The sequence below is a fragment of the Petromyzon marinus genome, chromosome 18, assembly GCF_048934315.1.
Source record: "Petromyzon marinus isolate PM22_M1 ecotype Great Lakes invasive population chromosome 18, UKy_Petmar_22M1.pri1.0, whole genome shotgun sequence".
Lineage (NCBI taxonomy): Eukaryota > Metazoa > Chordata > Hyperoartia > Petromyzontiformes > Petromyzontidae > Petromyzon > Petromyzon marinus.
Window position 1 is genome coordinate 12,815,662 of NC_133684.1, and position 16,342 is coordinate 12,832,003.

The window sequence follows — 16,342 nt, forward strand, 5'->3', positions numbered from 1 at the left end:
AGGTTGCCGCTCAGCCGGAGCAGTTGGAAGATTCTGACGACGAAGACGACCAGTCGGCGGGACCACCACGACGGCTACACATACAACAATTTGAGGCCAAAGTGGGAGATTGGACGTCGTTCATACGAAGATTCCGTGCGGCTTACGAGTCCCTGAATTGGACGGAGAGTGCCGCGTTACGAGCACTGCCGACGGCATTGGATGATGACTCCTTGGCGACTTTTAACGGACTCCTTGCCGCTGTCAGAAAAACATTGGACGGTGCTATTGCGGCAATGAGGAAAGTCTACGAGCCGCGGTCGGTCGCCAAACGTCGATTTCAACAGCGGAAACGGGAGGCCACGGAGTCCCCCCTGGCATTCCGCAGCGCCTTGCTGGCCCTCGCCCAGGTTGCGTATCCGGTGATGGATGAGGAGGCCTGGGACTCCCTGCTGCAAGAGAAGATGCTACAGCTGGCGAAGGAGCTGAAAGTCATCTTGTCGCTCCCGGACAAGGATGATGACGACGATGTGTCATCGTTGCTGATCGCATGGAACATACAAGTCAACCTTGACATACGAGACGAACCAGCGGCGGCGGTGGCGCAGCCGTCGCTGACGACCCCTGCCAGGGCCGCGAGCACGGTGGCGGTGGTGGTGGCCAAGACGCCGCCGATGACAGTGGCGGCCGGGGTGTCGACCGGAGAACGACGGCGTCGTCCCGGGGTATATGGAGATGGCGTGCATCGGACATGCTACGAGTGCGGGCGTAGGAGTCATCTCGCCCGCGACTGCTGGAGACGGCGAGGTGGTCCTCCATGGGCGCCGAACAACTACAGCGGGCGGTTCCCCCAAGACCAAGGATCCCGGGTGAGTCAAGATGCATTCAATACACGGCCGCCCTATCCACATCTCTCATCCGCGTCATCTCACCCGTATTCATCGGGTTCGGATAGTACGCATGGCCGGGATACGTGGGGCGCGTTGGTACATCGTGTATTGGGGGCCGTGCCGGGATCGTCGGATGTGATGGCATGCATTCAAGGTGTTATGGTACGGGTTATTGTAGATACCGGGGCGTCGGCGACTCTCATTTCGTTGCAAACTTTTCGGTCGCTGCCGACGTCACCTGGATCGTTGGGGCCAGTGGAAGGGCCATGCGTAGCAGCAAACGGGGGTAGTTTGGGCATTATGGGCTGCGTGGTTGCGACAATTCAAATAGGGGAGGTTATTGTGACGGGAAGTGTTTTGATTTCAACGGCCTTGGTGGTACCGTGTTTGTTGGGCACAGATTTATTACAAAAGATGCCAATTAAGATTTCAGTGGAAAAAGGTTGTTTGGAATTCCCGTCGGGGAGATGTATGAAATTTTTGGGGGCGCCTTCGAAATGTGCGGTGGCGAACCCTGTGGTGCAGGCCGTGGTGAGCCACACCGTGCAGGTCCCGCCTGCATCGCAAATATTGGTACCGCTACGGTTAAAGAAGGAATTGCCTTGGGATGAGCTGCAGGAGGGAGTGCTGTTGACACCCTCAAATGCTGTATCGAGAATGCCCACCGTGGCAGGAGCTTTGACCATAATACCAACATATTGTGATCCTTTCATTCAAATTGTAAACGCGGGGCACGAAGACGTTGTTATTCAAGGGGGCACTACGTTGGCACACGCAACGGGTGCGCCGGGTCCAGAAACAAAAACATGTTTTGCTACGGGACAGGATGAAATGTTGTCAAGGGAGGAGGACGATCCGGAATGGTTAAGGGATCTTTACAAACAAAACCCAGAGTTATCGCTTGTGCAACGGTCGAGTTTGCATGCGTTGCTAGTGGAATTTAAGGATGTGTTCAGTTCAGGGAAATACGACGTGGGTCGAACGACGTTGTTGCAGCATCGTATTGACACGGGAAACGCACCCCCGATCAGGTAAAATTCGCATCGTGTAGGTCCTCTTGAGAAATAATGTATTCGGCGATCTGTTGATGAAACGCTAGAGCAAGATATTATCGCCCCATCATCCAGCCCGTGGGGAGCCCCTATTGTCCTCGTTAAAAAACGTGATGGAACCATGCGATTTTGTGTTGACTATCGGAAATTGAATAAAGTTTCGGTGGCGGAAGCGCACCCGCTTCCACGAATTGATGATTCACTGGACGCCCTGTCCGGCGCCAGAATCTTTTCGACCCTCGATTTGTTGTCGGGCTTTTGGAAATTGCCCCTGGATAAGGAGTCAAGACCTAAAACGGCATTTCGGACACCACAAGGATTGTATCAATTTAACGTGCTCCCGATGGGACTCCACTCCGCGCCGGCGACCTTCCAGCGATTAATGGAACTCGTGTTGTTGGGCCTGCAGTGGGAGTCATGCTTGATATATCTAGATGATGTGATTGTTTTCAGTAGAAATTTCGATGAACATTTGCAACGGCTGCGCGCCGTTTTTGGCAGAGTGTGGCGCACCGGATTGAAATTTAAACCACAGAAGTGCCAATTGTTAAGAACATCGGTGAAGTATTTGGGGCATGTCGTTAACGCGTCAGGAGTGGCCACTGATCTGGAAAAGACGAGTTGTGTGCGAACATGGCCAGTGCCGAAAACAGCAGGGGAAGTGTGTAGCTTTGTGGGCTTTGAGTCGTATTATCGGCGGTTCGTTAAGGATTTTGCCACGATTGCTCGACCATTGCATACGCTGACCGGGAAAGGTGTGAAGTTTCAATGGGGGATTGCAGAACAAAAATCGTTCGAAGCGTTGCGGGCCGCACTGGCAGACGCACCGCCGTTGGGATACCCGGATTTTACGATGCGATTTATACTTGACACGGATGCCTGTGATACGGGCATAGGCGCGGTTTTGTCACAAATGGTTGATGGCGTCGAGAGAGTGGTGGCATATGGCAGCCGGGTGTTTTTGGCGGAGCAAAAATACTGTGACGCGTAGGGAATTGTTTGCGATTGTCCATTTTGTTCGCCAGTACCGACCGTATCTGTACGGCAGAGAATTTTTGATCCGCACTGATCACGCGGCACTACAGTACTCGCTGCGCGTGGATCAGCCGTCGGGGCAAATGGCTCGCTGGCTTGAGACCCTCCAGGAGTACTCTTTCACGATCCAGCATAGGAAAGGAACGCACCATGTAAACGCGGATGCTTTGTCGAGGTTGCCGCAACCAGCTGAGACGTATCGGTGCGCAGAGGGCTCGCTGCGTTGCGGCCCGCCGCTGCAGGAGGTTCCGCAAACGGTCGCTGCAGCGGGTTCGGGGGTGCCAGGGATAATCCCTGGAGCAGACATTGGATTGTTGGGGTTGTCATTGAAGCAGTGGAAGCAACTGCAGGTAGAAGATTCCTTGCTGACCAGGATGAGGCTGCGTGCCTCTCGTTCAAGGGGATCGGAGGATCGCCCATTTTTGATGTTGACGGAGGGGTTGCTTGTTCGCTGGGATGTGGAAGCACAAAAATTTTGTATTGTTGTCCCGAGGGTGTTGCGGGGGAAAGTGATTAACGAGATACATGAGAAATTGATGCATCTGGGGGAGAAGAAGACCGCGTTGACAGTGGGGAGTGAATTTTACTGGCCGGGAATGTTTAACGATGTGAAACAGCATGTAAAAGCGTGCCAGGAATGTGCACGGAGGAAAGCGCCGGCACGGCCATATCGTGTCCCATTGCAATCGATTCAAGTTTCGAGAGTGAACGAAATTGTGGTACTAGATATTTTGGGTCCGTTCCCCGTCACCCCCCGAGGGCACAGATATTTGCTCGTCGGGGTGGAATACTTAACTCGTTGGCCGATGGCATGGCCGCTAGTAGACCAGTCAGCGACGTTGATCGCTGAGGCTTTCTTGAAAGGATACATATTAGATAAGGGGGCCCCGGAACATTTGCTTACTGACCAAGGCAAAAAAATTTCATCAAAATTGATTAAAGACGTGTGTGACTCACTGGGGACCAAAAAGATCCGGACGTCCCCGTACCACCCGCAGACTGATGGGATGGTCGAGCGGCTGCATAGGACGCTGATGTCCATGCTTTGTCACCAAGTAAACACCGCTCAAGATAATTGGGACCTGCATGTTGCAGCGACGCTGGCCGCATATAGATTGGCCCCGCATGCCTCAACGGGGTACTCGCCATTTTTTCTAATGTATGGATGGGAACCGGAAGTGCCGGCTATTGTTAAATTGGGGATTCGAAAACGGGAGAAATCTACGACGGTGCCTGCTCTGATGCAGGTGGCTTTAGACCGTCTGAGGGAAGCCCGGGAGGCTGCATTGAAAAATACGGCACGACGACAAGCCGCTAACGAAAGACTGTACGGCAGGCAGCGGCCACGAGGGCCGTGGAGTGTTGGAGATAAAGCCTGGCTGCACTGCCCCATGGTGCCAGTGGGAACGTCCCCGAAGTTTCACCGCCCCTGGCAGGGGCCCGTTGATATTGTGGAGGTTTTACGGGATCAGAGTGTGCAAATAAAATTCGGTCGTCGGACATGGTTTGTTCACCGGTCGCGCCTGAAGAAATTTGTTACCATATGACGCGTCGTCCCCATCCGAGAGCGGCCTGTATTGGATGTGTCCGACGAACCTGTGGGGAGGTCACAAGTGCGCGTGTCCCAGAGATCTGCCCCCCGTGTGCCTGCAGGATCGCCCTTTTTGGGCAAGGTTGCTGACCGGACGCCGATTGAACGGCCACAGATCCGGACCAATGGCCATCCCGACCGTGAACGACGGACAGCCCCGCCAGCGGAGTGTCGCTGGGACAGGGATGGGCGCAGGGTGGAGCCCAGGAGCGCCCCTCGTTGGCGAGACGAGCAAGGCCCTCCCTTACCGCAGGGTGTGTCCCGTGCAGGGGAGATGGGCCGGCAGCGGGAACCCGTTCCAGGAGGAATACAATACGTTGACTTTGGGGGGTTGGGAATTCTGTATAAAGGTGTTGTGTGCATGTCGTTGTTTGGTGCGTGTCGGGTGGTTGTACAAAATGGTTATGTGTTGCGAATGCGTTCTGTATATATGTTATCATCGTTCCGTCCGCTTCACTCCACTACTCCAATTCGAGTATATCGTAGCCGGGGACGGCTAGGTTCTTTCATCACGGGGGGGGAGGGGGGGGTGATGTAGTGGAGTAAAAGATACGCATGGGTAAATTGGCCACATACAGTACATACAGACATACAAGCAGTGTGGGTCACATAAGTTCGAGCAGGTGGTGGAGTCACGGGTGGTGTAAACAAACCGAAGTAATTAAAGGAGTCATGGCACGAGGGCTATGATTGGTCGAGAGGCTGTTAGCGTTAAGTGGCGGCGTCGCGAAGTCTGGACCGTTGGACAGGTGCGAGCTGGTGGGAAAATGCCAGCGAGCCACGTGGCAATTAATGCTGATTGGAAAGGGGATAAAACGCTAGGTGATTTGAACGGGGAGTTGAGTTGTTGTTGGGCAGTTGTTGGCGAGAGGTGGAGAGATGCGAAGAAGAGAGCCTGCAAATGTTAGGGAAGAATAGACTGGGAGCCGAACCCAAAGGATGGTAAATAGCGATAGGGAGAGTTAGCGTTAGCAGAGAGGTAGTTACGGGGGAGATAGCTAGAGTCACTGTGTGTGAATAGACAGACAAGTCACTGTGTGTGCAGAGATAGCTAGAGTCACTGTGTGTGAATAGACAGACAAGTCACTGTGTGTGCGGAGATAGAGAAAGTCACTGCGTGTGAAGAGATAGAGGAGACACTGTGTGTGAGGAGATAGAGAGAGAACCACTGTGTGTGGAAGGAGGATGAGCGGACGGTGCTGAGGTGAATCGGAGTGTCCGAGTTGGCGGAGCACGAAGAGGAGAAATTATAAAGTGTGTGTGTGTGAAATTATAAAGTGTGTGTGTGTGTGAAACTATATAAAGTGTGTGTGTGTGCGGAACGCTGGAATAAAAGTGACGGTGGAAGAAAGGCGGTTGTCGTCCGAGTAAATTCACGGCACTACATATATACACACAAATATATAACGAACAATAAGTCTAGTTAAAATATATATCGATATATAACAACAAAATCATGCAGAAACATTAACACTGACCAAAGTCATCAATTATGGGACTCACCAAGGGATGTTCTGGCGGGAGTGGCATCTTTGTTGATCCAAAAGGACACCCATGACAGCACAACGATCAGTATGCAGGGGATGTACGTCTGAATGGTGAAATATCCCATTCTTCTCACCAAATCAAAATAAACCGTCATGACGATGTAATCACCTGGAAAGAAAGGAAGTGACAAAATGACAGAACACCATAGGCTTACTTGTTCAATAATTAAAGTGCACCCACCACCAATATATAACAACCAACAAGAGGTCCAGCTTAAATAATTCACAAGAGTTAAATACAAGGGCAGTGCTGAGGTTGATAGGTCAGACTGAAGACCAATATGCAATATTGGTGAACTGGCTATAATGCCAGATTTTAATTAGTAATAGTCGGTATTCACACTTGACATGAGACACGCAATATTTCAATACACTTAAGTCACAAATTTAGCAAGAAGCTGCAGGTGTAATCTTTGAAAGTCTTTGCATTTTTTACGTGCATAAGCAGCCAAAAACCTTTACAAAACTAAAGATGGTGCACCAACTTAATATAAGGATCTGAAAACCCACACTAGGTGCACTAATCCATTACTGGTTAGAGATACATTTGGACAGATTAAGTAAAATTAAAGTATACATTGTTTTACCATATCGTTCATAATACATATTGACTTATTGCACAATAGAAAGGTAGCCTGTTTAGTCTACAGACCAAAGGGGCAAGCGATGTCAGTAACTACCTATCATGGCTATGTTTACACAGCCCATCAAATACTCATTTAAAAACCAAGTTAACTGAGGGGAAACCCATTACCACATTCAGATATAACGTGGCAGGAATGTGTGGGGTTAGGGAGCAATCCCATGCCGCTGGGATCATAAGGTGGTGCTTGGTCTACTGCATCACTGCTCGTGCACACACACATAACTCCCACATCCTCACACACACAACTCCCAAATGCTCACTCACACATAACTCCCAAAAGTGACCTTACACACTGGTGGGGCCAGCACAACCAATACCGGGTCAGTACAAGCATGTGGTGGTGTGGTAATCTCTACGCACAGCCACTTTTGTCTCCCCAATGCTGATAGGACCAAATCATGGCCATTTTAGAAGCCAAACAATCAAGTTATGAAAATGTTTCCATTAATCATATACACATTGTTTAGCATATCCAATACCAGTATGCGTGGCTCTGATTGGTTGTCAAACGACGTTTTCTTTCAATGGAGGCCGAAACAGTCATCCAATTTATCGAAACCACTTACAAAAAACCCATAACACTGAAGAGATGTGCAAAGTATTTTAAGAAAACGTAAGTTGAGGAAGTAAAGAAAAAACTGAGTATTAGCCATTCAAGATGTGCTGACCATCATCATTGTAGAATGGCATAAAGAAGCCTACATAACAAAATTATGGACAACAATTAAATAACATTTGAAGGGATATTACCAGAAAACACAGCGGGATGTTTTAACAAGTGCAAAATGTTAAAGGCAGATCTGGATAACGATTATGAAACCGATGTGAGTGAGAGCAGAGGATTTGGCACTGTTGGAAAAGCTCAAATTGACAACAGAAAGCTGCAAACCCACTGTACCCAATCAAGAAGGTTTTCTATTAAATCATATAGCCTACATTGACACGAGATCATCGACAGAAACACGTGGATCAGAAATCAGGTGCAAATAGCAACCTGGCCACAAATGATAGGTCAATAAGGTGGCTTATCAAGTGGAAATCTATAGCAGCCAAATACTCTAAATGCACGTTTATAAATGTGGAACGAAAAACCGGAGGACCCAGAGAAAAATTTCCGCGACCACGGGGAGAACATGTAAACTCCAAATATACAGGTGTTGGGGTCGGGATTGAACCCACGATCTCCTGTGGACTAGGTGAGGTAGTTAACATCTCGCCACCGCGACGCCATTGTGGGCTTGAGCAGGAGACACCAAAAGAATAGCCGATGGCCATTGGACAAGACGAGCGATGGAATGGTAGCCAAAGGAGAGGGCGCTGGGGAGAAGCACAGTGGGAATGAGGCAATGCAATGGGTTCAGGTGGATCATGGCATTGTAAAACAGTGTGGAGAGGCCTTCATCCTGGGCAAAATCTTTATGAATACTGGATGAATCCGACGAACCATGAAGCTCCTTTTTTGCACAGGCGTCCAGGGCAGATTGGTGATGGTGGGCCCCAGGACCAGTTCAAATATCGCTGGCCACCAATGTTGGCCGCGGCTACAAATAAAACGTAAGTGGTCGGGGTTCTGAGCACAGTGTGCTAACCATTGCACCGCCACTCCATCCCTGCATGTAATTACAATCATATAAAATTAACTGCATGACTAAAAATCCACCCCCCCCATCCCAATCCCCCCAGTTGTCAAGTGCTCTTCACATTAAGTAATAAAGGTCATCCTAATACAGTCACATGATTTTTATGTTAAAAAAGAGTAGTGTTGTAGTTATTGTATAATTTATAGGAAATTAGTTCTGTCACAGCTAGAACAGCACTCACAATGAGATGCAAACCACGAGCAACTTGAGCACCGTATGTTTGAGGTATTTTGGAAGGCTTATTTTGCATGGATAAATGTAAGGTTGCACGACAGTAAAGAATAATGTGCACCATGTTTAAACATCGGTTAACCATTATATTGCTGGATAGTGGTGCAGCACAAGTTCAATAATCTACAGCCCGGTCTGGCGTTAAGTCTGCTTTTAAAATGTCTGTTTTAATGTTAAATCTGATTGCTGTATTAGAGTAGTGTATTGTCATTGCTTTGAATACATTGCCTGGAGGAATGTGCATGATTAGCAGTTAACCATACATTTTGTTGAAAAATCTGGAGCGGTCCCATGATGAACGGTCTTGTTATTAACGTGATTATTTCTGGTATCTATAAAGGTATTCATATTCTTGGTTCTTTCAGTAAAGTCACGTGGAAGGGAAATACTAAAATAATAAAACATTATAAAATAAAATTCTCACGACGTTTCTGCCAAAACGCAAGCAGCCGTCCTCAGGTGAAGAACAGAGCTGTCGGAAAGACAGCATCCTAATGAACACTGCTAAGCTTGGCAGCGTATTTTAAGCTGGGTGGGAGGAGGGGAGCGCCTTGACAAAGGAGTTTACATATCAACAGAGGAATTTAGCAGATATGGGATTAGTCACTCCTTATAAAGGTATTGTTGTATTGGATCATGCGATTGTGTAAACATTTTAAATCTATATTAATTAGAGCAAAGTCGCAAGTTCAAATGTCATTTAATATAGAATCATGGATATTTGTAATATCCTTCGGAAGCCCTTAGCCAGAGGTAAAAAATGCCATATTTCTATGGCAGTGCCCAGAATTATTTCAATATGCACTTAGTGCACAAGAACGGTTATATTTTAAAGACGTGCAATATAATAATTGTATTAACTTAGTGTGACCTAGATTCTGTCGGAAATGTAATTCCTGCACCCATCTGATTACATTTGTAGTTTATTGCACGCTGCTACATCATGATTGACAGGAGTTGGCCAATCTATGCCAATGCCAAAGAGAACATTTGAAAAACATTTTTTTTTAAATAAACTGCCATAAGGCAGCAGCAGCAACAGCATATCAGGCCAGCATGACATTTCCCTAGATAATTGTACCCATTACTATGGCGCCCTCGAGTTTAGGATGCTGTTAAGTAATAACACTGAAGAGTTATAAATAAGTGCATAGAATATTCCGTATATGGCATGCACAAACACCTAGTTCGAGACCCAAAATCTCCTGCCTTTGACATCGCTCGACGACACCGGTGGAACTATGAACCACCGCAAATAAACAGCATGTTGATGTTACGCATCTCCCTCATTATGGGATATTAAAGACACAAGCCACGAGCAGTGCGATTGTGGCCACCGCAGCTTCTTAACTACGGGGCCCGTACAGTAAACAACCCGTCGCCTGCTCTCCGTTTCATTGCGCTTGAAGCGGAGTTCGACGTGGGCACGCGTTCGCTCCGGAACCGTTGTCGCTGCTGCCCATCACGGCGCAAGAATGGACGCGACATCACTGCGGCTTTGCACAATATTGAAACGGAGGCACCAAAAACCACAGTCGTGACAATTACCGTGCGCGCGACTCGGCCCCGCCCCCGCCGCCGTCGACGTGACCGCGCCATGATGTCACCGTCTCAGAGCCCCCTCCCCACCCCGCAGAGCACGAGCAGGGCACATCGTCGTCCCCCGTGAATGTAAATGAGCTCTCTCCTGCGCTGCTGCTGCTACATGCATCCCCTCTGCTCCAACCCACTCCCAGCGCGAGCTCATTTCATTAGTCGCGTCCCACACCTGAACGTTTAATCGCCTCGGGTTATATGCATAGGCACGTTTAAATTAACTTTTAAGAAAAAAAAACAACTACAAATATTAACACGTATGAAATGTACGCCTGTTCTAGGAAGAAGCAATCACTACTTTTGCTTGAGCTCAAAGTTGCCGCATTAAGGTCTTACGATTGCGGAGCCTACTGAGATACGGGAAACAAAACCTAGAGCATATCGTATACATATGGCTCCTCAAATGAAAAGAGTAGAGCTGCATCTTCCTGCGGTTGAACTAAAAATAAATCTCCCCCTATGATGAGTCACAGAGAATTAATGTAGATGAACACTGGCTTAGCTGATTAAAGGACAACCAGGCATCAATCATAAAGAGCAGGTAACGTGTTTAGATTAGCTACTACTAATTTGCTCATGCCTCAAAAGTACCGAAAATGGATATAATTCCCCACAAACTTTGCTTTTGTGACCAGGACACAAAAGCAAAGTTAATAATGCACTCCATTAATAACACTGTGTAAGAGATGTATTAATTTTTTTGTTCATGTGTAGTGTTATTTCCTAATTGCTTACGCCTCATAAGTACATAAAATAGCTATTATTCCCCACAAACTTTGTTTTTGTGACCAGGACAGTGATATTTTGAAATTTACCAATTTTCAATGAGAAAATGTGTGCATTTGTGTCATTCCTTCACGTAAAGTCCTGCTCACAAAAGCAAAGTTTGTGGGGAATAGCTATTTTCTATACGTTTGAGGCATAAGAAATTAGAAAATAACACTGTACTTCCCAGGAACAAAAATCGTGTTATATAGTGTAATTGGTTTCCTTTGAGTTCAGTCGTCATGTAGGTACAATGCCAACTTTTAACCATAACCTTCCACCACCCGACAGAGCCAATCAAATAAATGTCACGTCATGGGCAAAATGTGCACAATTATTTGATTTATTAGCAAAATCAGAACGTGTACATGAGTGGTATATACAACGTGTACAAGACTGGTATATACAACGTGTACATGAGTGGTATATACAACATGTACAGGACTGGTATATAGAACGTGTACATGAGTGGTATATACAACGTGTACAGGACTGGTATATACAACGTGTACATGAGTGGTATATACAACGTGTACAGGACTGGTATATACAACGTGTACAGGACTGGTATATACAACGTGTACAGGACTGGTATATACAACGTGTACATGAGTGGTATATACAACGTGTACATAAGTGGTATATACAACGTGTTCAGGAATGGTATATACGTGTGTAAAGACAGTACGGAGTGATAGAGGGACAGTATGGTTCCCCGGGACTATGGTCACTAATGGACGTGCTAATGATGATTGATGGGACAAGCGTTGACAGGGTCACGTGAGGGGAAGCACGGGATTGACAGGGCCAGGTGCGGTGAGCGAGAGTTCGGGAAGAGGGGCGTGGCCAGGTCGTGCAGGGATAAGAGCCAGCGAGAACCGGACCTGGGGGCTGTTGGTGTGGGGAATTGCCATCATCGTCGTTACCTTGGAACGGGTCGTCTCCATCGTCTTCGAGTTGTCTTGGGGCTAGAGCTATGTTGTTTCAGAATAGTGTCGTCTAACTACCCAAGTCACTCGCGGTTACTCATGAAGTTGTCAGCGAACTTTATTCATAATAAATATCCATAAAGACAAGACGGTGTCTCTGAGAGCTACATTATACGTGTACAGGACTGATATATACAGCGTGTACAGGACTGGTATATACAATGTATACAGGGATGGTATGTAAATATTCTGAATCTGAATCTTTATTTAAACAGAAGGAATCCGATGCGCTATGGAGCTCTTTATCACAGATGTCCGGTAGGTGCGGGTCAGAAAGTTACAACAAGAAACAGTACAACAAAGGATAGGAGTGAAAAGTATATAAAAAGATAAAAGGTAAGCAAGTCACTAAACATGTAAATAAATTATATACTGTAAGGACAAATTGTATAAGGACATAAATTCCTGCCGATTTTTCAACAATAAGCACAAGCTTGGGCAAGGCAGCAAAACATCAAAAACAACAGGCCTAGACCACACAAAGACAACACACCGGCCCTCAATAACAATGTATATTAAAATTTAACTATTGATACATGATCAAAGTTACAAATCACATTTGCAAATGTGGTTGTACCCAGCACTAATCTTCTGCTTGAGGATATTTTTGAAGGAAAATGTACAATGTTAAGGGAGGAAACAATATTGTTCCAAAACGTTGATGCTGCAACGGCAAACGCTTTGTCACCTATTCGAATTATTGTTATTGGGATAGTCAGAAGCCAATTAGATGGACGGCTTACGTTTCTTGGGTTTGACAATAGTGTTAATGAATTAGCTAATTATAGCACAGATTTTCCAATAAGTATGTTATGGCTGAAGAGGGCCCAATGTAGATTTCCTCTTGCACCAAGTGTACAATATTTACAGGGCCGTCATGTACAAAGTGTTCAAATACATTACTATTTAATTCACGTATGCCATGTAAACATATCGCAGACTTCATCGGATGAGCTGGAAGCATATGAGACCTAACTTGAAATAGGGCACTGGTAAACATCAAAAGTAATTTGCAGAATTCCAACGAATGCTGGGTTAATGGGCGGAGGTGGAGTTATTGTTAGCGATCGGCTCGGGGTAAGATCTCGGGCTGGTGCTGGGGGCTGGCTGGCTTAGTGATGACTGGTGCCTCGGGTCTCCTTGACTCTTGGCACAACAACGGAATTCCAATTGATGGAACACTCTCTAAATTGAAAACTCATTTCTTTGGAACTGATTTTTGTGTTTAGTTTGGTTTCCTTCCCCCACACCTTCGATTAGCACGATTGGCTACGTACAGTGCGAAATAAGTTCGACATACATACAAGAGCAAGCGCATTTGAAGCACAACATTAAAACGTAAATAATTTGCTACAAACGGATCCAGCCTTTCTATCTTAGGCTGTCCCGCATGAGCAGAAAGTATCACTAATGACATACGTGCAGTTTCGTTTGTGAAATCTCACAGCAGACAACAAAGTCCTCACTGCGATGTCACCGAGGGTGCAACCCACGCATGTATTTTTTTATATACAGGGCAGAATCCGAGAGGAGATCTGGAAAGCATACCTTCCACAAGGCATTCATGAACTTACATTTCCTGCTGTTATCGCAATGTACAGCTATGCATTCATTCATTAATGCGTGGCGCCTCAATGTGTCTATTCTCATAGCAAATACAATAAAAAGATAATCAGATCTATGGTGTGTCCCACCACCACCACTCCAGGTCAAGAAAGATAAAGTTTAGCGTGTGTACATGAATTAATTAAATAATAACGTGAATGCCTTTACTCCACAAGTCATTGTTGTAGCCCATGCAAAGTGGGCCACTCAGATGTACGCATGCAGAGCTACGCAATGTAACGCGGGCATTGCACGTTCCGGTATAAAGTTGGGGAAGGGGGGGGGTGTTAGAAAACATGGTCGTTTCTTTCCTTGCACACAAACACATTTAACCTGGCAGATAATGGCAGACACTGCGGTGTTATAATCAGCAAAACCGGTGTCGATTCAGCAAATTACAGTCGTGAAGGTACGACGCACATTACACTTCAACACCCTTGCGGACAGGACTGCGTTGATCGCGCAACCACAAATGAGACCTCCTTTGTCATTACCAAAATATAAGAATAGTTTTTCCCATTTTTTTCTGGCAACTTAACACCTGTTTGGTTGACAGAAAAAAAGGGGGGAAAAATCTATTCTCACAAATGAGAGTTTGCGTGAGAGAACCAGTTCAGAAGGTGGAATGCTTCAGATTGATTCTAAGCATCAGATTAGAATGGACAGAAGAGCAAGTGGTAAATGGATGTCGCCACTTTCAATAATGAAACAGCTAAGAGTGTAATGGACGTGGCGGCAATATATCGTGGGTAACCCACACTCCTGTGTTGCCCTTGCAGTGTGGAACAGCCATGAGAGCTTGCTTTCTATGCTTAACAATTCTCTCAACGGTTACGTCTACTAACCCATATCTTAATCACTGCAAACAAACAATGCGTTAACCTATCTTGCAATGCTGGCCCCCATCTCTTACATTCGCATAGTTTTCTATCACAGGAGGATTGGATACGGCCCGCAATATAAATTTCACATGGCCCGCACCCCCGCTTAAGCCGTAGCCACTTCAAAATTGGAGGGGGGCCGCAGACGATATCCCATTAGTCAACTACAAGCGTCTCGGCCGCACTAATCGGAGTACGAGGGGAGAGCAGGTTCCACCTTGGGAATGCAGGCTAGGTGTTCCCCATGCTTAGCAAGCTCAGTTGTACCTTCTGTCACTTGCAACGAACTCTCATACCTCGGGATCAAACCACACGTTCATTTCACACTTATTGGATGACGTAAAGTCTTGTGTTAACGTGTAGGAGCTGCCTGCCAACGGGTGTTCGATTGTCCTATGCAGCCCGAGGAAGAAAAAATGTTCACCGTCCCGTGAATTACGTGCAGCAAACTTGATTTGGAGCTTTCGTGACTGCAGGAATTACTATTTGGTTCTTCCGGTAAAGTAATGTAGAAAGAAAATAATAATTAAATAATAGCGGACGACGTTTCGATTGCAACACAAGCAATCATCGACAGGTACAAATGAAAGAGAAAACAAACCTAGTAAACTTAGAAATGTAGTGCAATGCAACACAGAGTTGGTCAACACACAACGCATAGCCTGGTTGATTATGTTCTTCAAAAGATTGCTAAATTAGAAGTTAATTGTGAAATTTGAGAGGCATTGTTTCTCTGTGTGCCTATGTGTGTGTCTCTGTATGTCTCTGTGTTATCTCTCTCTGCTTATGTGTGTCTATGTGTCTCCGTGTCTGTGTTTTGTCTCTCTCTCAAATTTAGCAATCTTTGGAAGAACGTAATCAACCAGGTCGGGTGTTGACTGTTATGTTAGCCGACTCTGTGTTGTATTGCATTATATCTCTAAATTTACTAGGTTTGTTTTCTCTTTCATTTGTACCTGATGATTATTGCTTGTGTTGCAATCAAAACATCGTGTGATATTATTTAATTTATTTATTTTTTTCTACGTTACTTTACCGAAAGAACCAAAGAGTTACGTGCAGCATTCACGGCATTTTGGGAAAGGATCAAATGCACGTGTTTTTTTTCCCCCAGTGTGGTGCACGTCACTGAAATTGTACCAATACCCAAGGGTCAGATTGATATTTGCCATAGCACTGTGGAATTTCCATTACAATTTTGCTTTCGCGCATGGGGAGGAATAATTCCGAATGTTTGTCTGAAACAAGGGACACTGTGACCCTGACATTGTATTTTTAAACCTCGCTTATGAATTACTGCAGAACATCGTACAGTTTGTCTTTGTGTTAGTAACACAAGTATGCAAATACTACACCCGCTTAACAGATTACCAGTTGTTTTCGTATGCATTGACTGTAAACATGCAGACACGATTGGTCTAATTTATTTTGGATAAAAGGCAATTGCTGCCAATATTTGCGGATTTTTTTAAACGAATTCGACATTCAAAAAGGCATAAGTAAATGGATATCAGATAACTTAATTTAGAACTTCTGAAAATAATATTCTTAATCCCAAAAAGTATCATACATGCAATTCAGAGCGTCTCCTTTTTAAAACGAAGGCAGGGTGGTGCTCTGCTCAGTTGGTAGCCTTCAGGTAGTGGTATAAATATGCGTACGTGTAATAGAAGTTCAACATACAATACATACAAAGTGACCTTTCGCCTGGTTACATTATTGGCCTAATGGTAGGTCCTAAGATGGGATATAAGCCATCGAACAAAGATGGTTACCGCATCGTACGCTTTCAGATGCGCTTCTGCGGCCGTCTGGAATGCTCTTCCTTCCGATATTAGGAAGCCACTGAAGCCATGCACTTTTAAATCATCTAGATTGAATACTAATTTATTTAG

General features: G+C 45.9%; 1 protein-coding gene across 1 annotated transcript in view; it reads right to left on the reverse strand.

The window, feature by feature from the left end:
• LOC116943682 (gamma-aminobutyric acid receptor subunit gamma-2-like) overlaps positions 1 to 16,342 on the reverse strand; it is a 143,608-nt gene that overhangs the window by 73,817 nt on the left and 53,449 nt on the right. The window contains exon 7 of the mRNA XM_032956748.2: positions 6,051 to 6,203. Within this exon, the coding sequence (XP_032812639.1) occupies positions 6,051 to 6,203 (153 nt within the window). The remainder of the gene's footprint in view (positions 1 to 6,050; positions 6,204 to 16,342) is intronic.